Source organism: Sturnira hondurensis, unplaced genomic scaffold (assembly GCF_014824575.4).
Source record: "Sturnira hondurensis isolate 20B ecotype Veracruz unplaced genomic scaffold, ASM1482457v3 Scaffold0009719, whole genome shotgun sequence".
Taxonomy (NCBI): Eukaryota; Metazoa; Chordata; class Mammalia; order Chiroptera; family Phyllostomidae; genus Sturnira; species Sturnira hondurensis.
Window position 1 is genome coordinate 13,069,658 of NW_028082350.1, and position 21,603 is coordinate 13,091,260.

A 21,603-nucleotide genomic window follows, 5' to 3' on the forward strand; every position below is an offset into this window, starting at 1 on the left:
TGGTGAAAGAAAAATGGAAGACTGATCACTGCTAAGTACTTTAGAGTTCTGACATTTTGAAACAGATCCTGGTACATCTAAATTTTAAACAGTATTGTAGATGACCTCTTTCAACACAGCTAATGAGTTTCTTAAAGGAAAGAGGAAACTCTAAGCAGGCCCAGTCACATTTCGGTGAAAAGGCGAGCCGACTGTGGCCGATCCGTGGGTGTGCAGGTGGGTCTGGAGCCCGAGGTGCTGCCGGCCAGCGTTTCCGTATCTGGGTGTGGGTCGGTGCGTCGGCACATCGGTCTGGGCCTCGTCATTCCTGAGCATTTCCGCCTCACAGAGGCCGGGAGTCAGCTTTGTGTCTCTCCGGAGTCTGAGCAAGAGCATCACAAGCAGCTGCTTTGCTGATGGTGACGACATGACGCACAGATCCAAGTGCACGGCCCCTGTGTGCAGCCTCACGCATCCCAGGACGACCAGGTGGCATTTTGGAGAGGGCACTGGACCAGCAGTTAGGCTACCGCGGCCTGACCCCAGCTTCATCTTCACAAACCTCCCGTCCTCTGACGTTAAAGCTGTCCCCTCGTCTTCCGAGCCCCATCTGTAGCCCGGACAGGGTAGTGCCCGTCCTCACTGCCTTCTCAAGTTCTGATGCCACATGGAAAGGAGGTAGAGGTACTTCGAAAATGGTAAAAGTTAGTTTAATAAATGGTGCCGTATAGTACATGTCTTCTGTAATCCTGTCTTCACTGCACTGGGACCCCATGGAGAGTCTAGGTTACTGCCCCAGTAGCTGGGAACCAGAATAACTAGCAGGACTTCTGTCCTGGAGGACGAGCGTGACAAAAACGAATGTATGCATGTGCAGTGTGGCTCTGGGGGCCTACCCCTTGGCATTTTCTGCACCCCTGTCCACCTCCTTCTCGTTTGGTGAACTGACCTCCTTCTCTGTCTGCAGCCTGTTCGAGTGAGGGGCAGGTTAAAGAGGTGTGTTTTCCTTTCGGTCTTCTCTCCATTCCCTGGGCCAGACATTTATTCTCTGTACCCAATCGCACCGTTAGTTTGTCTGCGGGCTGTCTATTGTCATCAGATTAAAAAGCAGGAAAACCAAGTCCCAGGGCATTCTGACACAGCAGCATAGCTTTGTGTTGGAGATTACTTGGTTTAGAAAAGACAGACTGATGCAGATTGGAGCTGGAGGGAATGCTACAAACGCTACAAAGTCCAGTTTTACCTTTAACTTTACAGATAACAGTCAAAAGAATCGCGGCTCCTTCGGCATCACAAAGCTGTTTAATAACAATCGGGCTGAGTGAACCTTGTCATCTCCCACCCAGACTTTGAGGCAGGATTCTGCCCAACCCTCTACCCACAGGAAATCGGGGGGCAGAGAGAAACTGAAACCGAACTGGAGCAGAGGATGTCGTAAAGAAGAAAGGGATCTGAGATCCCATGAAATATTTCTTAGAGTTGTTTCTCCAAAATAATTTTATTTATCACCAAATTGAAAAACATGATTTGTGTATGTTTACTTTGATGTTCCTCATGTGGTAGCTATTATTATATATATGTATTTTTCCTGAATGATGAAACCATGAAAAGTGTCAAAGCCACGTCAGCTACCACCTGGAGAAATTCTGAGCGTCTGTTCCGGAAGGCATTGCTGTGACCCGGCAGCTGTGGTGACTCACGTCCTTGTCTCCAGTTCTGTGCACCTTTGTGTAGGGATCTGTATCTAGATGCCACTCAGCTGTAATAGGTACAGAACCACTGTCTGTATCTGGCTATGATCTAACGAAGTGATTTTCATTATCTTGGGCACTTTTCCCAGTGTGGTATGTTTCTACCCCTCGAGTCATCTCCCAATGCTGAGTTATTTATTAGCAGGCTTCACATGCCAAGAAAATTTGTTTTTAAGAAAGGGCAAAAAAACCCTTAAGGCAACAAAGCCATCTTGCCCCTTGTACCCAAGACAAATAAGTTGGCAGGTTTCTTAAATATCTTTTTTAAATAAATATTTCAGACATGCAAAACATTTTTGTGAAGCAGAGGTTTATTTTAATAATTTCCAGGTACTTTACAAAATTGTAGGCAGACTTATGAAACGGGCCGGTATGATCACCAGTGCTCTCAGAATATTGTTTGATTATATGTGCGTGTCCCCTCGAGCCCAGAGCTGCGATGCCAATGGGTAAACGAGAGCCTGTCCGTGCCGGAGCGGTCAGTGGGCACAGAAACTCCTCCTGAAGCAGCGGAGAGCCAGACTCCCCCAAACGTGCCACTGGCGGCGTGTGAGTCAGTTGAGCTGAAAGCAGTTGAGACTCTGTGGGGCTCACAAGAAACTTTCACCTCTCCCTTCAAGAATTTGAATGTGGAGCCTTGCCCACAGTATGAGTTACTGCCAGAAATAGCTTTCCAGCGTCTCCCATAGGGCAGGCAGGGCCGACTTCCAGTTGCTGACCATGCGCCCTTATGTCCAGCGAGTGGCTCTCCTGCCCGCCGAAGCCCAGGGTGCCTTACGGCGTCCTTGGCTCGAATGCCACGTCCCCCCATCCTCCCTTTCGTCTTTGAGCCTCCCCAGTGTGTGGGCTTCCCGTGCACACGTTTGGAATGAAATTCGCCTGGTTTTCTTGGTACTCTGTCTCATGTAGATTTAACTATTAGACCATCTGGAAGACCCTGGAAGGGTAGAGGAAAGCTGCTTTCTCCCCACACGTGTGTCACGCCACAAGAAGTTACGCGAACACTAGAAGCAGTTAGAGCCCTGCAGTTTGCCCCGCCTCACCCACTGTCCCCCTGCTCCCCACGTTTCCTCTTTCCCCGCCTACATGTGGAGAAGCATCACCTCTAATGCTCTAGCGGTCTGTGCTCACTTGCACTGTGTGTAAATGTTACAAGACACTTAGAAGGGGGGTTCAGGCTTGACACACCTAGTACCGTTTAAAGAAGGATCCATTCGATAGCTAACATACATAAAGATGCCTGATTTTTCTAATCAGATATATTCTAAAAGCCCATGCAGGTCTGCTCAATAGTTTCAAGTTAGCAGATGCGGTCACACCTAGAAGTAGAGAACACTAATCAGAACTGTCTCGAGAACATGATTGTGCAAGGTGGGTAAGGTGAGTTAGGGGCTGAAGCGGGTTGAAAGACCTTGCAGGTATGTATACACATCACAGCGAATACTATCTAATTTACAGCACAGAACTCAAATCTTGGAGTGTGTGATAACCAGGCGTGGGGCTGTGACCTACAGGAGACTCAAGCTGAGTATCTTGTCATTGGAGGAAACCTAATACACTTATGGGTAAACATTCATTCCTTTTATTTTCCCTGCACATATCCAAGACTTAGACACACCCCTGATACATGCACTCCCCACAGTTAATAAAGTTATACCACATGGAAATGCTAAGTAGACCCTACAAATAATCAGACCAACCCCTCCTCACCTTTGTTTTAGTTCCTCAAGGTATCAATGTGCAATTTTGGTTTTGTTTTTATTAGCGGATATTTGGGGCAGAATTCTACCACTTAGGAATAGAACAGCCCTGTCCTCCGTGGCCGCAGAAAAATCAACAACACTTACTAAGCTGCAGGCACAGTGTTCAGCGCTGCGGTTGCTACTGTACAATCGACATCAAAAACAGTCTAGTTTCCTGACAGAGAGCTTACAGTCTCACTGAGGAAACTGTAGCAGCATCTACTCATTCAAGAAACGTTTCTGGCGTTGTGCTAGGCACTATATATAAAAAGACCATTATAAGAGTGTATGGGCTAACATTTGAAACTATCAAAATAACCCAGTAAAACATAATAAAGTGATTTCTTGGTGTATAATTAACGACATGCCTTATTCCTCTCCTTCAAGCCTTACTCCCATGTCAACTTCAGCTTCAAAAAAAATGTATTTGATATAACTTCAGAAATTTCAAAATCGTGGTTTTATAAAACGGCAGATCCACTATTTTCAATCAACGAGTTTGTATTAGTTTTCTATCACTGTCTTAAGGAATTCCACAAACTAAGTGAAAACAACACACATGTATTATCTTAGAGACCTGCAGGTCTGAAGCCTAAAGTGGGCCTCACTAGGATAAGATCAAGGGGTCAGCAGGGCTTGACGGGGAGAGGAACCCTTTTCCCTGCCTTTCCCAGCTTCTGGGCGCTGCCTGCTCTCTCTGGCGAACTTGGGGCCTCTCCTCTGCCTCCAGAGCCAGCAGCATCAGGCCGACTCCCTCCCACGCTGCCCCCTCTGATTCTCTCTCCCGCCTTCCTCCCCCTTCCACAGGGCCCACCTGGATCATCCAGGCTAAGCCCTGTTGGAAGGTCAGCTGAATTCCATCTGCAACACGAGTTCCCCTGTGCATGTAACATCACATGTTCACATTTGGAGAGGGGAGGCACATTACCTAACACACATTATCCGAAAAGTTTCTTAAATTTCAAGGTGAAAGCAATACTTTCAATGCCTAACATTAGTTCTATTGTCTACATTTAAAGAGGAAAACTAGGAAGTCCTTTGGATTACTGGAAAAGCCTTACAATAAACAAGTATTTATGACTTGTACCCAAACAGACGCTACATGGACAAAAAATAGTATGTGGACAAAAAGGAGCTGCATGCGAAACCTGCCGAGTCAGGGGAGGCCTGCGTGGCGTCCTTACAAACTCAGAGACCTAAAGTAACCACCCAGAATGGTCTGAATTCAGAGTTTCTAACTAAAAGCAGTCCGTGGCAGGCAATCACCTCCTCGGCTGGTATGTTTCCCCTGACAAAGGTCAGGCTTCACATTAACTGAGCCCATCTATTGTCTTGTTGCATCAATGATGACATACCTTTGGGATGTCAGATTTCCTTTCTCCAGACCCTTCTGAGCACAGGCGCTGCACCAGGGGGAGACCACAAATCTGCCCATTGATACTGTTACCGTGTTAATTATTGACTGTTAACTCTCCTGTGCCCACCTGGGTAGAATTGTCTATCATTTAACTTTTTATCCAATCCCAGAGGTACCCCCACACCCAAGCCTTGGCTTTTTCCCCACCCCCCTAATCTACCACCAATGGATTTCTTGTAACCCCTTTACACTTCTTGTTTTGATTGTAAAGTATAAGATAAGGTGCTAAGCTGCCATTTCCCCCCGGGGCATTTCTCAGTTTGTTGAGATACTGCTTCCCGGCAACTGTTGTCAGTTTGGTTCAAATAAACTCACAAAAATTCTCTACAGGTTTGAATGTTTCGTACGTTGGCAAGATACTAATGTGTGGCTTCAGGAACAAAACACCCAATAATCACACGTGCGTATTTTGACTGGTGGTTGATGTTCCTTGGTCTTCCTCAACCATAAGAATTTTCCCATTAGATAAAGCAGAAACCGCCTCCACACCTTCCTGTAGTCCTTGCGCATTTCTGCACGCGCTGCCCCTCCACCCTGAGTTGTCGGCGTCCGCAGAGAATCCGGACGCCGCCTCCTGTCGCTCCTCTTCAGAAGCAGTGAGTCTCTGCAGGGATTCCACTATTTCGTTTCTCAACTCGTCTTCAGATTCTTCAAAGTTTCTGAAACAGTAGACGGTAAAAACCAGTTTCATCACACCAAAACACTGACGAGTACACAGGAGGATCAGTTTCCCTTCTCATGCCCCACCCGCACCTGCGCAATACGAAAGTTACAATCTCACCCAGGTAACGAATTACTGATCGTACCAGTGTGGTTTTTGGAGGAAAGACAACCAACGTTCGGAGAATAGCTGGTCTTGCGTTCAACCACCTTCATTACAATATATTTGTTAATACCCATTATTCTTATGTGTAAAAAGAAGTGAGAAGAGAAGCAAGAAGAAAGCATGCCACCGGGTGAGCCCTCACTACCTGCCTGTCACTGACCTAGAGCGCTTCTTACAAACTGTTTCTCTCACAACCAAAGGAGGCGGACGTTATCATCATCAACTGATACAGAGTCTGGGCTCGGAGAGAGGAAAACATCTGCCCAGGGTCTCGCAGCTACTGATGAGCCGGGGTAGGACTGGAATTGTGGGTACCACGGCAACACGATGCTTTTAGAAGGGAAGAAGGCAAGAGCCGGAGAAAACCATCTCCAAGACCACTCATGTTGAAGAGGCAAGTGAACGAGGCTGAGGAAGAGCCAGTAAGAGTCAAGAAGGTTCATCGCGGAAGCCCAGGGAGCAGGATGGTGCAGAAAGAGCCAAAGAGAGAGCCGCCAATGGGATGAGGACTGCACGGTGGTCAGACCTGGCGATTCCAGGACCGTAAGTGGCCTTTTGTGAGAGTACGGAGTGCTGTGCAGCAGGAGCCCCGGAGAAAGGCAAGGCAGCGGCCCCGTGAGCTTTGGCTCCCGCGGGGGAGGGGCGCTAGCTCTGAAGGACAGTGCCATCTCCAGGAGGTGGGGGCAGTGGTCTGTTGTTGTTGGGTGATTGTTCTTTGGTGTTTGTCAAGACGAGAGAGATTTGGGCATATTTATATGCTGAGAGAAATAGGCCACAGAACATTGAACATTTGGGGGACGTTCACAGAGAGAGAATAGGCTTTGAGCATCTGTGCAAGGGTGGGCTTCCGACAGAAAGGGGGGCAGTTTTTCTCCTAAGAAGGGAGACAGGGAGAGAGAAGGAGATGAGGACTCATGTGGACACAGAGAAGTAATGCAACAAGGCACTAGAGAAGATTCTACTTGCAGCCCCCATACGATCTCTGTTAAACCAGAGGCACAGCCCCATGATAACAGCGAGGGGGTGGGGGTGCATGCGCAGGGCTCAGAGGCCCCCACTAACACTGGAGATCATAAATATGGGATGGGCCACACATGACAGCCTCCATTTGCTAACTGTCTTTACCGAGGTGTGTGGTTACACAAGATCTTCCCGTTTTGCGTGTTCCTTTGCAAGTTGAACAATGACGCACCCCTGTTTTCACCGCGGCATTATTCACGTTGGCAAGACAACCCAAGTGCCCTTTGACAGAGGCCTGGGCAAAGAAGATGAGGTGCACGTGCACAGTGGAATGCTACTCAGCCATGAGAAACGACACAACGTGGCTGTTTGCGACAACATGGATGGACCTTGAGAATATTATGCTAAGTGAGATGAGTCAGAGGCTGAGAACCATATGATTTTACTCCTCTGTTCATTGTAAAACTGAAACTCGTGGACACAGACAGCAGCGTGGTGGTTTTTAGAGGGGGGGGGCGTAATGGAGGACGACTTGACTCTGAGTGGTGGGGACACAACGTGGTGTACACATCTTGCATCCTGGGGGTGTCCGAGAATAAAAATAGACTCCTGCTTTCATAAGCCACTGTAAATAAAATCAAAAAGCAAACAAAAAATTGGAGAAATATTTTTGAATCATATTACAGAAAAAAGACTAGTTTCTCTAAAATAAAAATGTTCCCAAAATCGATACAATGTTCATAGCCTACAATTTTTAAGTGGCCAAGGCCATGTAATAAATGGCACCCTCAGGAGGAACTCGGGATGGAGATTAAGCATATGGGAAGATAACCTCATTCCTAAAAGGAAAGCTGATTAAAACTAACCTGAAATGCCATTTCTTTGGCCTATTACTTGTGAGCTGTAAGTCTGGTAACAGAACAAGAACATGGGTGGGGAACAGGAACAGGCACTTCCATACACCGTCAGAGGAAGTTGGTCTGTGTGGCCTCTGTGAATGGCAGTTGGACAACATCTAATCTCAAAAGTACATACTCTTGACCCGATACTTTGCTGTTCAGGGAATTTCAACTATCTATAAGGACATAAGTATTTGTATATGAAAATATGCATTCAAGACTCACTCCTTGGGGAAAAGAAGGAAGTTTCACAATATTACGTACCCTATGAAACTGCTTCAATGAAGAAGAAAAAGAAGGCACACCTGTGCAAGGTAGGACGAGCTGCCTGCACCTTAACAGGTTTCCTCAGGAGACGTGTGCACAGGAGACTCGAGTGGGGGCTCTGGGGTGAGCAGGGGTGCGGCCAAGGTCGCGACAGCATGAAGCGACGGGAAGAGCATGGCTTCTGCATTTGCAGCTACATGCCTATTTCACCTACTTTAAAAGTATAACCCAGCAGCAAAAACTCAAAGGACTCCAAATTTTTGAATTCCGAGAGAATTCAGTGGGGTCACCGGACACAACCCCAGTAGTGCCCCACGCACTGGCAGGAGCCAAACTGGAAGCACAGCAGGGGGAGAATGACCGATTCCTGACGGCCACGGCAACAGCAACAATCAGGCAGCGCCTACACCATGAAGAAAAAACTACCAAAATACTGAAGAATATTTAAAAAGACAGAACAGATAGCAAGCGATACTGTATTCACGGCTGTTAAGATTTATAATCACAAAGATATCAATTCCCATAAATTATCAAATGTAATGACACTGTCATCAAAATCCAACACGGTGTTTCATGACACTTGGCAGGAGAACGCCAAGATGTGTATGTTGAGTAAAAGGCAACAACAGCTGAGATAAGTTTAAAGAGAAAGATTGGCGACTAGAAGATGGTGGGGGACTGGCCCTGCCAGATATGGGAAGGTCCGATACGGCCACAGTAATGAAGACAGAACCTTGCTGTGGAGATAGAGGTCAACACCATCGGAAATCAATGGACGGCCCAGGGACAGGGCCACACACATGGTAATAGTAATACCTGAGCTCCTTAGGTCTTCGTGGTTATCATTCAGACAGCATTTGAACTTTCTCCCGTCACTTAGGCGTCTAGACATGACCTACTCACGTATCATCATCATCAGATCTCGGCTCCAGTTGGTCCCCGTCTATGTCAAGGCCAGTTGCCATTTCCACCTTCTGTGCGTTTTCCTTAAGAAGCTGCTGTTCCAATGTTCCCACGGCTAAAGGACAGAGAGAGAGACTAAAGCATCCCAACCTAGACCCCTGGTGAGGGCTGTGTACCAGAAGCCCTATTGTGAACGTCATCCGAACTGGCAGAACCTCTGAAAGGTCTGAAAACAAGTAAGACAGATGACAGCCGACACCCCAACTATCTGAAGCTTCGTACTGAACCTAGCAGGCAACGCGAGACAAGAAAGAGTGAGCAGAATCAGAATCGGTGACAAAGAGACAAAAACTATATATATTTTAATCTTGTGTCGTAAAAACTGAAGAATTGACATTATTGGACCACCCTATCCTACACCGTTTCTATAAAATGAGTATCCAGTTCATTGTTCATCTTAATTATTCATGTCTGCGAGGAAAACTCAAAGCACACACACACACAAAATTCTCTTTTTTTTTGGTGGCGGGGGGGTAGATTTATTGCTGTTATTTAAATATTTTGTTTCTTTACGACACTGCAGCCTCCCCTCAACAACTCCAAGCCTCCACTCGTTGTAAGATGTACTTTTATCTCATACACCGATAGCAAAGAAAACGCTCCCAATAGAATGACACAGTGTTTCCTTCCCCTCACAACTTACATTTTACAAATGTAAATTATAGCCACTCTTTTAGTCCTTCCTGGGCCTATATTTTTTTCATCTCAGATCACTTTTGTACACTCATAAAAAGGAAAATATAAGCGAAACAAATTGGATAAGGGAGAACTAAAATTCCTCATTTTCAGAGTCTTGCTCCTCTGAATTACTAATTTTTTACATACTAGTTAAACCTTGATAGATCCCGATTCAAAGAGACTGTAGTAACGCAATGACACAAAGAATTTTGAATTATTTCTTGTCATTGATGCCTGTGTGTTTTTTTATTATGGTAAAAAACCAAAATTTACCCCTTTAATTTCTAAATTAACGTTATGGTATTATACAATGTTTTCTCCGTCTCTGGCACTGGCCTGTGTATCCCCACAAGGCATCGCCCACCCGCAATGTCCTTCTTGTCTCAGCCAAACCACGAGCACTGTTTAGGACTCGGCCTTCCCGTGGGTGTCCCAGAGATTGTCACAGAGATTCGGGCTTCATGAGCTGGCAGACCCACTCTCCCTTAACAGTCAGGTGACCCCTGCATGACGCTTCGTGCACCTGTCGTCTGCAGCTCCGGGCTGCCCTTTCACCTGGAAGCACCCCTCGGTCGCCACCCTGTCTGGCTGGTATCTCTGCCCCCTTGCTGCCTCCAGTGCGTCAGACTTCCCCCGGGACCCGTTACGTCCTTAAACGAACTACATACCAGATTCTCCTTCACTGGCAGAAAACGAGCTACTCGTTAGCTGGGCTGCAGCCCAAACACTCATTAAAGTCCCCGGAGCTTCTCGCCGCCACTGCTTCCGACTTTCTGGACTGCCCTCGATCACCCGCGCTTGGCCATCTGAGGAGGAGATGGTGTTATTGCAAATAACAACACTTCTTCGTTTGAGTTTTTATAAAATTGCAGAATGTTAGAACCTCGGAGGACACTGCCTCGTCCCACCGCTCCTTTTATTAGTGACAAACAGACAGGGAAGAAAGCTTAGTGACCTGTTGTCACACAGTGGGTGGGTCAGGAGAACCTCCGCCGGCTGTTAACTGCTGTTAACTGGCCGTTTGGGTGTGTCAACGTTTCCATTCGATTTGCTGACTCCGACTTAGGTTTCCTCTGTTACCGACTCATGGACTCAGAATGGATTAAGTGGCACTATGATACACTTGCAAGGTTCTCACCAGTTTGGTGAGTCCAGTATTTTGTAGCGGTGTAAGTATGTCAGTTCATACATTTGTACTTACTAATTTCAGTGATACACCTACATGCTTCAACTTGTAACACAGTTACACATTTTAGGTCTCCCCTGGGCCTGTGCTATCAAGAGGAACGTGGAAATAAGTAATGAAAATCTGCACCAGCTGTGAAGGGAACACCTGGGTGCGGCTCCTACCCTCTCCTCTGGAAAGACGATGCCAGAGCTCACGGGCGAACAAAGGAATTCAGACTGAAACTTTCGTCACGCACTGAACACTCCTAACCTTTAAATAGCACACTGGCTTGCAGAGCAATTTTAAATGTCTTGGCCCAGTTACCTCTCTACCTTTTGTGGGATAGCTATTATTTTAATTCCGATTTTAGTGATTCAGAAAACCAGCCCTCCACGAAATGGTAAAGTTACTGGGCTGCGTTTGGAGGCAGATGCAGTTGACCGCTCTTCCCGGTGCGTTCTTTCTCACTGTGAGGAGGGAGGGAGTCTGCACCTTTCCTCCTTTGCGTTCTCATAGCTCAGGTGGTCAGTGGTCTAGGGTACTCCGTGGGCAGGTTTCTCCAGGGGTAGGGGAGGGGCCAAAACAACACCTCTGGGAGGTAGTTGATGCCCAATCTATAGGGATGTACTGAGTGAGCATTGGCTGCATGTGGGGCCTGGGTCTCCTCTTGCCAGGATGTGTGGGGACTGATGTAAATTCATTCACCCTCAGGCCTGGTGCAGCCGAGGGAGGTGAGGTCGGCCAGGGCCATCCTCTGCAGCAGAGTCTGGGGGGCTCCAGCCTCCCACCGTCTCCTGTTTCCTGCAGCAGCAGTATCCGGCACAAACACCTCTGGGTGGAAGAAACCAGCGCGTTAATTGAGAAGCAGCCACAGTGTGATTAATAGCAACAGAGAGCTCTTAGGAAACCCAGAGGCAGTCCATCAGCTGGCCCTTCAGAAACAGAGAAGCCACCCCTGCCTCTCTCTCGGGAACTAAACTTGTATTTCCACCTCTCCCCCCAGATCTGTACGTTGAAACTTGATGCTCAGGAGTCAGGAGGTGGGGCCTTTGGGAGGCGATTGGGTCTTGAGGGTGGAGCCCTCAAGCACAGAATCAGGGCCCTTGTGAAAGAGACCCCAGAGAGCTCCCTCAGCCATGATGCCGTGTGTAGACACAGCAAAAAGACAGAATGGGCCCTCACCAATCCTCAAGTCTACCAGCCTCACGCTCTTAGGCTTCCGCCTCCAGGACCGTGAAATAAACGTTGCCCAGCAGCCATCCAGGTAATAGGGTTTGGCTGTAGCAGCTTGGACGAAGTCACCGATCCTACTTCTAAGACAAAACTTATATAAACAGGTTTAAAATGGCTTTGCTTTTATTAATAACAGTTGATTGACTGGCCGATGTGTCTGAATGTGAAAGAAATGTTAGTGAACAAAGGGGCAAATTCCTTGAAGCAATTCTGAGAACTTTTACTTTAGTCAGTTTCCATGCAAATGCATCTGTTCCATTATCTCCATTTCTAAGGTATCTTGAGTCAACCATCTTCTTGTTATCCAAATATTAGATTATGGGAAATTTAAAAGTCAAATACCTAGAAGAAAATTAAAATCACCCATAATCCCACTGTTTGGAGACTATTAGAAGTTCAAAATTTCCCCCTGCCTGTAGTTCTTGCTGTGTTGAAACAAAAAATGGGCCACCTACCCCACACCTTTTCACAGCTTGCTTTTTCCATTAGCAACACATCTTATCCAGATTATTTAAATATTCTTCTATACAACCATTGGAAAGCAAACAGTTTTCTCTCACATGTAATGACTTAACTAATTTTTTTGCTGGATTTTTAGGTTGCTAAAGCTTTTTCACTATTATAAATAACACTATAATGAACTCATTGGCAGCTACTTTTTTGTGGACATTTATGATTATTTATCCCTGATAGACCATCGAAAGTGACAGTTGTAGTAACTAGCACTATTTGCTCTACCCAAACTGTTCATTGTTACAGGTGAATCTATTACTAATTTATTCTGTGATTTTCATATATATATATATTTGAAGAGCAAGTTCTTCTCTGTCCTGGGGGGTGAAAAAAAGGCTTACCTCCAGTTTTTCTACGTAGCTGATGAAGCAGCGGCAGAGACTGAGGGCCTGACTCCAGTTTTGAACTAAGTTCTACTGCAGGTAAAATGCTACCAAACAGCATCCCATGTTACAGAGAAACGGTTTGTGAAAGAAGAGTCAACCGATGTGGCCAATTTCCTTGTTCTTATTTTTAAGAAATCGCCACGGCTACCCCAACCGTCAGTAGCCACCTCTGTGATCCGTCAGCAGCGACAACTTCATGCAAGACCCTCTACCAGCAAAAAGATCACGACTGGCTGAAGGCTCGGACGGTGGTTAGCATCCTTCAGCCATAAAGTATTTTGAAATTAAGGTATGTACATTGTTGTTTTTTTAGGAATAATGCTATTGCACACTTAAAAATCCCATTTTAAGTTTACACTTAGAGTGTAAACATAAGTTTTATCTTCACCGAGAAACCAAAAAGTTCTTGTGAGTCGCTTTGCTGAAATGTTGATGGTGGCGGTAAGGAACCAAACCAGCAACGTCTCTGTGTGCGCCTGTTTGGTTGGTGACGGCTTCACTGATCTGACCTAGGAAACTGGGAAGATGCTGGGCCCTCCCCCCATCCTCAAGTCCCCACTCAGCAGTTCACACCCCCGTCTGTTCTCCCGCCCTGCTCTGGCCTGCCCACCTGGACCCCGGCCCCCAGCCCCGCCCCTCCACTTCATCCTGTACACTGCGGCCAGCATGGTCTTTCTCCCCCACAAACAGGGGTTAATGCCCTTGAACGGAAAGTCATCACAAAAGACAAAGCCCAAGTTCCTCGGCACGCCAGGCTATATGAAAATGGCACCTCCCGAGTCTCCAGCCAGCTCACCCTCCAGCGAGGTTTTTTCACATTTTGGACTCAGGACACAGGCGTTGTGCCTCCTTCCTCTGGCTTATGACACCTCTGGGACTCTGAGGTCCCGTTCCTCTTTGAGAGTCCCTACCACCTAGCACAGCCTGTGGCCCAAGGGAGAGCATCAGTACGAGGCCTGCTGAATCGAATAAAGATTTTTCCAGAGGGAGCGGAAGGTGAACCAAGCCAGGTGCGCACATGCGCACACCGCTATGCATGGATCCCATCATGTGCGAAGGGACAGGGCGAGCTGCGGTGGGAAGAGTGGGTCGCCACAGGATCGGGCCACTGAGCGTCAAACGTGACACTGCATGGAACGGACTGGATCTCCAGGCATTATCAAAACTGAGAACTTTTTTTGAGCAGGGGAATAACAGGATAAGATAGCTAGCAATCACTTAGAGAATGAAAGGGAAATACTAGAGACGAGGAGGCCACAGGGGCCAGTCAATGAGGGGAAGAGAAAGGGACAACAAAAGACTAGTGTGTATCCAGCACATAGGACGTGCCAGGTCCTTTGTACACCAGGTTCCATTTCAGTTCTCGCACCAAGCCTGTGGCAGGTACCATCCATCGCCCCCGGGTCTTAGGAGGACACCAGATGCAGAGGGTTTATGGGACTCGTGAGGGGCCACAGGAGCAGAAAGTGGCAGTGCCAGCTGGGATTCCAGCTCCCACAGGGGTGCAAAGCCCCTGCATTTTCTACCCCCACCCGGCTCAGAGATGACGGGCCCGAACCAGCGGCAGAGAGAATGGGGCAAGGAAGGAGACTCCAGAGGCGTCACGGCGTGGAAACCCCCCTGAGCAGCGGGCACTATCCTGTCCGCCTGGGGACAGTGTCACCCAAAGTAAAGGATGACTGAGAAGGAAGGGCTCTGAAGTTCGGTTGCACCTGTGCTGAGTTGGAGATGCCAGCGGGACTCGCCTGGAGGCATTTCCAGCAGAAAATGAGCAAAATGGATGCACGTGGTGCAGCTGGCTGGGAGACCCGAAGCTGAGGGGCAGGTGAAACTGCCCACAGAGAGTGCGGACTGAGCAAGGGAGGAGGGCTGAGCGGCCCCCGGTGAGCATGGGGCTCACGGGGGTGGGCAGAGGCAAGGAGCACCGCCAGCTGGGAAGAGTGAGGGCGACACGGGCCGGTAGAGCTTCCGGGGAGAGCTGGGGGTGGACAGCTCGTGAAACAGCCCTTTCTCACCCACAGCTTCGAAGGGGCACGCACCTGTGTCTGGGCAGCAGGGTGTTTCAGAGGCCGCCTCTCGCTCCGACGTGCGTTTGTTTTCCCCCCAATTCACGCCATCCTCGCAGGTCAGAGTTCCACTCAGTGCATCCACGGCCTAAACAATTCCGCAGTGTTTCGAGAGAAATAAGCCATGTTTTGAAAACAAAGCAAAACAAAACGTTGTGTTTCCAGTAATAACATGTACCAAGGTACAGGGCAAATATTCAGCAGAGCTACAGGCCTAGCGCAAATAACACCCCTCCTTTTTACTACAAAATCTTGTATTATAAAATCATAAGCAGGTGATTCTGTAACATAACACCATCACACTCAACACACCATAGGACACTGTAGGTGAAATGTTCCAATTCAAACGATAAATTATGACACCTTTATTACTGCCCTACCAACCACACTCTCGTGGGCGTTACTTCTGCCAGACCCTGTATATCAAGTGAGTAAGATGCCGCCAGTGAGATGCCGCTGCAGTTCCTCGGACAGAATCCTCGTGGCTGTTGTCTCTGTGCCCCGTTTTACAGACTGTGTCCCTAGAACTGCCCCTGACACTCCACAGTCCACACCCAAGTGACCCCTGTGTTTCAAGCCCGTCGAAGCACTGCGTAATCAAGGACGAACTCACTGGGGGACAAGACCTTTCGGACCCTATTCTTTGACGCTCGCAGGCCAGTGTTGGCGCCTCACTTTATGGGCGCACCGAGGTGGGTCCCCCCTCGGGTTGCAGCCTGGAACCAGTCCCCGTCTCTGCCCCCTCTGGTCCTGCCAGCTCTGGACACTGAGAGGCCACATGGTGGAGCAGAGGGCTGAGGAACGTCTTCCTCAGCAGCCTAAGGAAGTCTTGGGTAGCAAAACGCTAGCAAAGACCTGAAAGACGGGTGGAGCCCGAAGGGCTGTTAGGGCAGTGAAAACACTCGGCATGGTACTGATTGTGACGTGTCTGTGTAGGTTCCTGAACTGTCACAACTGCTCCCCCTGGTGGGGGACTCTGACAGTGGCGGAGGCTGTGCATGTGTGGGGTCAGGGGTGCACGGGAAATCTCTGAACATCCACTCCATGTGGCCTTGACTGCGCTAAAACAGGAAAGTCTATGAAACAAACAAACAAACAAACAAATGGGTCCTTCATCATCCACACGAATCTGAAAGAAACAGTAACATTCCAAAGGTTTAAGCTAATGAAGAACATAAAAGAATGAAACTGGCTGTCAGGTATGAGATAGAACACATATACATATATTTAACCTTTAATCATTTAAAAGGCAAATTTTTCCCTGGCTGGTATGGCTCAGTGCATTCAGCACCAGCCTACAGACCAAAAGGTCTCTGGCTTGATTCCCAGTCAGGGCACATGTCTGGGTTATAGGCCAGGTCCCCAGTAGGGGGCACTTGAAAGGCAACCACACACTAATGTTTTTCTCCCTCTCTTTCTCCCGCCCTTCCCTCTAAAAATAAATAAATAAAACCTTAAAGTGGGGTGGGGGGCAAATTTAGAGAAGGTGAAATGAAAACACAAATCAGTTAATTTTGATATTTGTTAGTAGGCCTAGTAAAAAGTAGGATTAAAAAAGATATAGAACTCAAGCAATAGAATGAGGTTTGACTTTAATTGTGCCTTTATTGCTCTGTTGAAGAGAACCCAAACTCGTAACTGAGTCTTATCCAAAGACAAGGACGGAGACCTCAGATAAACGTGTATGGTGTCAGGGTACCTGCTCAGCCTTCTTAGGTAAGGATATTAGCTGTTGACCAAGTATTATGTCTTCTATTTTAATTTGGCTATGATTAAAAGTCAATATTATAGGAAAATAGATACTTTATGAAAAATAAATTAAACTGGAATAATCCATATAAGGGAATAACCATAGTTTTAAAAAGAATGGGAGAATAAAAAGTTTTTTGGAAGACTTATTTGAACATCAGAGATCTTTCTAGAAAGACTGAAGAAAATTCCCCTTACCCCCTATGGAAAAATTTCATGAAATGTTCTACTAAGACACCCACTTTCTCATGCCTACTACTGGGAATATATATTCAATAACATACCTCTTCCTCTTTGAGAGTATTTGCATCTGAAATACATTTGTCTAAATTAATTTCAAACTTTACTCCTCTCTAGAAGAAAGCAAGAAAAAAAAACTTAGTTCGGCAATCCAACAAAAACCTTAACATTCTAACTCCCTGTCTGACATTGTAGATACCGAAAGCCAAGAGTCTCACGTTTCAAACCAAAGCGATTCCACAAAACAGTAGGAGAGAAAGTCCTGCAGGTAACCCACCCCTCCAGCTTCTCAATACGAACGAAACCCAAAGACAAGTGTTCATTACCTTCGCTTCATAGTTTTGTGCCGGAAGTTCATTCTGCTTCATGTTCTGAAGTCTAATTTGTTTCAAGTCTCTCTCAGCACCCTGAGAGTTTAGAGAAAAATTACAATATAGCATTTACTATTGGCCAAATCACTGTATTCTCACACCCCCTGAAATCACAGCATGGTTTGGTTACAGTATTCGATTTCTGGATTGAATTCGATGGTTGGCTTTCCAATGAAAACACGCCCCTAATAATAATTCACTAAAACTTGGGGACAGCGTCCATGAACTCAGCGGACACGGGCACTGCAAAGGGCGCAGTCCTGTAACGTGACAACGCCCCTCTCTCCAGGCCAGTCCAATACAACCTGATGCAACTCAAAGATGTAGTTTCGACCACAGCATCCTTCCCTTAAGAGGTTGGTGAACTTAATCAGGCAAAAAAAGAAAAAATGCACTGTTCATTAAAGAATGGAGAGAGACCACCTTTGTAGACACTTCCCACAAAACATGTGTCCATCTGATCATTGTTAGTTGTTTGCCCTGCAACCTGGGGAGGTCGCTTTTCTGCCTTGAAAATGTCGTGAACTTGAAACGGGCCTGGGACTGTGTATCTTACCTAGATTTTGAAGCTGGTCGTCTGATTTGATTATGTGGTCTGGTAGTCTCAATTGTACAGGAAGGAGGATGTTGCTTTATTTCCCCTAAAACACAGCTATCTGAGACCCCTCAGCCCCGTGCACCTTCCTGGGTGCTGATGCAGCCTCAGGCCACTTCGGGTCACGCTGGCACCCCGTGGGGGTCCCAGGGTCTCTCACAGAGGAAACAGTCAAGGAGGCCTTTCAGCCTTCTCTCAGCGCTGGTTCCCTTCACCTGCCCTTCCTCAAGCCCTGAGACACCCTGATGGTAGAGACAAAACACCTCCCAAGAGGGCAGGAAAAGCCCTCTCAAGAGCCATTGGATAATTCAGCTCAGAGCAGTTCCCCTCTCTGACCAAAAATGTAACATAACAGAAGAGAAATTACCCACCAGATTTCCTGACCACCCCAAACACTGTCCGGGAAGCTGAACGGCCTTACGATCCCGAGGGCAGTCCCCGAACTCAGCTGCCCAGTCGCCCAGCCAGCTTCTGCAAACAGGAGGTGGGCCTGCCCCAGACCAAGTGCTGGAGTTTCCAAGCATTTCCCTCAGGGTCACACTGCACTCTCTCTGAGGGGCCAGCACTACCAGGCGGGGAACACTCACTGGGGAGCATAAATGCGTCTAACACCACCCATCACCTGCACAGGTGTGTCTTCCTCAGGTGCGTCTTCCTCAGGTGCACCAAGGTGGATGGGCAGGCCACTCCTCTCCACCACATAGGTTTTATGACTTATCTTCGAGTCTCCCTTTAACACAAAGGACACACAGTCAGCTAGAGGGGTTCTGAGGGCCTTTGGAATGTGCACCTCGGCCAGGTTTGGCTGGGATCTACAGAGGCAGTGCATTCCACCTGCTGTCCCAGGACCGGCCGGCCGGGCAGTGGCCGTATGGGGCCCCCTTCCCGGCTCCTTCTCCCTGTGTCCGCCTTGCCACTCCCCCGTTCCCCAGGTGCTTATTTCCTGGTCTCTGTACACACGCGGGCTCCCCATCTTCCATGGACTTGGGTTTCCCATCACAGGCCTACTTTAAAAATAAGGATGCTGATGGTACCACGCTCCCCCATTAACCAAACCTCTGCTCTGAGGCAGACTGCCTCCAGCCTGCCCCTCCCAGCCCATGCGGCCTTCCATCTGGCCCTCCGCGTGGGTCTTCCGGAACGCCCTCCTCCTTGGCTCTGCCTCTGGGAACTTTGCTCCTTCTGGGAACCCAATTTAGGCCCCTCCTTTCTTCCTCACAAAAAACGCCCCACCTGCTCCTCCGTAGGCCCAGGCACTTACTGAGCCCACCTACATTCTGTCTTATACAAAGCAAACTGCCTTATACTCGTACGTCTCCTCTCCCCAACCATTTATGCGGGAAGAGCATGTGCCGGCCACAGCAGAGGTTTTAGGATCAGGTGTTTATTTAGTCTGCCCTGTGTGGATGGGTCACCTGTCTGTACAGGGAGTGAATGAGCTGAAGCATGTGACCCTCCGGGACCTACAACTGCATTGGGCCCTGTGTCCATTTCACCTGCATTAATTCACCCACAGGTGTGCAGGGGTCGGGGAGATGGGGAGAGAGGGCAAGGCCAACTTCAGCAGTGTGGATGGTTTACTCCGTGAGCAGGCAGCTCACGTGCAGGTTGATGGGGGCCCGGCTGGGTCCTGTCCAGTCCCAGTGCCCATGGGCCCCTTGTAGAAGGAGCGTTCTGGGGCACAGAGGGAGTTGAATCACATGTCTCCAAACCCAGGCCAGCGCTTTGCTGGGAGTTCTACTGAGAAAGCTGTGATGTCAAAGATGGAAGAACCCGTTTTTTATGTGATACCTTGAAGGGATTTTCAAGAACCATCTCAGCTGCATTCAAATGTTGCCTCTGATGGATTTGAGAGCCTTACCCTTGCATATGACACCATTCCAGTGGTGGAATTCAGCAAATGCTGATCTTTCCCCCCACCGTATGGGCATGAACTTAGTTAATGCATCTAATCCAGTTCCGGGGCAGGTGGCTGCTCAGTCAATGGCCATTGACGGATTCAAGAGGAAGACCATCCACAGGCTCTTTTCATAATTCCCCTCCTCACTGAGAACGTCAGCCCCGCACCCCATGTGTGTGGCCTCCCGTGCGCCCCACAGAGCAAGAGACCCAACAGCTTTCCTACTAAAAACAGGGTGTGCGTGATAAAGAACGGTCTTTCCTATGAGATCGTCACTGCTTCTAATACCGGCTCCCTGCACTTAGCTCTCAGTCAGCAGTAGGCGGTGCCCATGGGAGAAGGAGCTTCTGTACCTACCTCCAGCTCACTCCCCATCTTCTTTCGGATTGCCTTCATGTCGTTGTGGTACCGCCGGCGTATGTCCTCGAACTGCATCCAGTATTCCTGGAAAGCAGTCCCAACCCGACAGGTTCAACAGCTGTCTGTGAACAACTCGACACAGTAACATCCACACAGCTGCCACTGTCAAGCGGGTGCTGTGTGGTCAGACGTGGAAAACCTGTTGCTTCCAAAGATACTGCTGCTGCGCCTTGTGCTGTGGCTGCGGCACGTCACTCCCCATCCCACAGTGGCTTGGGCGTGCGGCCACTCCTACATGTACTCGCAAAAGTGTCCCTGCCAGATTACCCTTTGTATCCTACTTTCAGGTGCGGTCCTGTGATGGGGAGAAAAGACATGTCGGAGCCCTAATGCCCGGAGCCTCAGACGGTGACCTTATTTGAGGAGCATCATTGCAGACGTAACTAGCTAAGAAAAGACGTGGTCACGCTAGAGTAGAGTGGGCCCCTAATGCAGTGTGACCAGTGTCCTTTCAAGAAGATGGCCATGTGAACACAGTGACACATGGGGACAGTGCCATGGGACGATGGCGGAGGAAAGAGGTACACAGCTATAAGCCAAAGATTGCCAAAGTTGGCTGGCAGACCACCGGAAGCTAGGACGAGGCAAAGTGGGGGGTCCCCTGTGGGTTCCTGAGGGAGCAGGGCCCACAGACACCTTGGTGTTGGACTTCCAGCTCCTGGCGCAGTGAGACAGTAAATTCCCGTTGTTTGAGACCACCCTGCTGGCGGCACTTTCAGGCGGACCTGGGTCACTGATGCGGGTTTCAGAACCGTTCATGACGGCACTTACTGCACCAACGCAAGAAGCCTATGGACTTAGCTATGTTGCTTTCCGAGGGAAGGTATGCCCCTGCGTCCCCTAGACCCCCCAGCACGGTGCCTCACATAAGCGTGTCCGGCACGTATTTGTGCAACAGGCTCTCCCAGGCATGTACGGCAGACACTAAAAGTAACTCCCGACTACAGTCCGAAGGCAATGAGAGAGTAAAGGGTGGCCCTGGAACCAGCCTGGCTGTCACCTGCTCCTTCACTTGGTTTCTCCTGGATGGCGGCTGCCGGAGTCCAGGCTCTTCTCCAGGGCTTCTCAGCTCTCGTCTCCTGTTGTGATTTTGCTCGGCAGACGATGGACGCAAACCCTATTATTTGGATGAAATAATTTGCAAAACATACTTGCATTCGGAAACATCTTCTGATCTGACCTTCATCTTATCCTTTCAGCAAGAATGATATTACCAGTTACATTCAGTGCTTGGGAGTTGTTTTTTTTTTTTTAGAATTTTCTGAAGTGCAAAACATTAAAACATTTTTAAAAATTAATAAAACCATTTGTGGTGTTTACCGAAAGCAATCCATATTTCATGCTGCCATAGAAGACACCTAGACTCGTGTTTTGAACTGGCAAATTATAATTGTTCAGTTAAAGTTCAGCGAAAGTTTAGCAGCCCCTGAAGCATGGGCTGGGGCCCAGGACCGGAGCTTTTCAGCAGTTCAGAATAAGA

The 21,603-nt window shown here is 48.2% G+C and overlaps 1 protein-coding gene across 4 annotated transcripts in view; it reads right to left on the reverse strand.

Moving 5' to 3' along the window:
* Positions 1-3,289: 3,289 nt before the first annotated feature.
* The window catches only part of NEK5 (NIMA related kinase 5), a 48,192-nt gene continuing 29,878 nt past the window's right edge, over positions 3,290-21,603 (reverse strand). For 3 of the 4 annotated variants that reach the window (XM_037057587.1, XM_037057588.1, XM_037057589.1), the window contains exons 14-23: positions 21,124-21,240; positions 20,061-20,147; positions 18,426-18,533; positions 17,164-17,244; positions 16,882-16,950; positions 14,822-14,936; positions 11,356-11,481; positions 10,151-10,288; positions 8,745-8,859; positions 3,290-5,548 (exon numbers count right to left, since the gene is read on the reverse strand). In XM_037057587.1, the coding sequence (XP_036913482.1) occupies positions 5,284-5,548; positions 8,745-8,859; positions 10,151-10,288; positions 11,356-11,481; positions 14,822-14,936; positions 16,882-16,950; positions 17,164-17,244; positions 18,426-18,533; positions 20,061-20,147; positions 21,124-21,240 (1,221 nt within the window). In that variant the 3' untranslated portion in view covers positions 3,290-5,283. The remainder of the gene's footprint in view (positions 5,549-8,744; positions 8,860-10,150; positions 10,289-11,355; positions 11,482-14,821; positions 14,937-16,881; positions 16,951-17,163; positions 17,245-18,425; positions 18,534-20,060; positions 20,148-21,123; positions 21,241-21,603) is intronic. The other variant, XM_037057590.1, reaches the window with a different exon arrangement.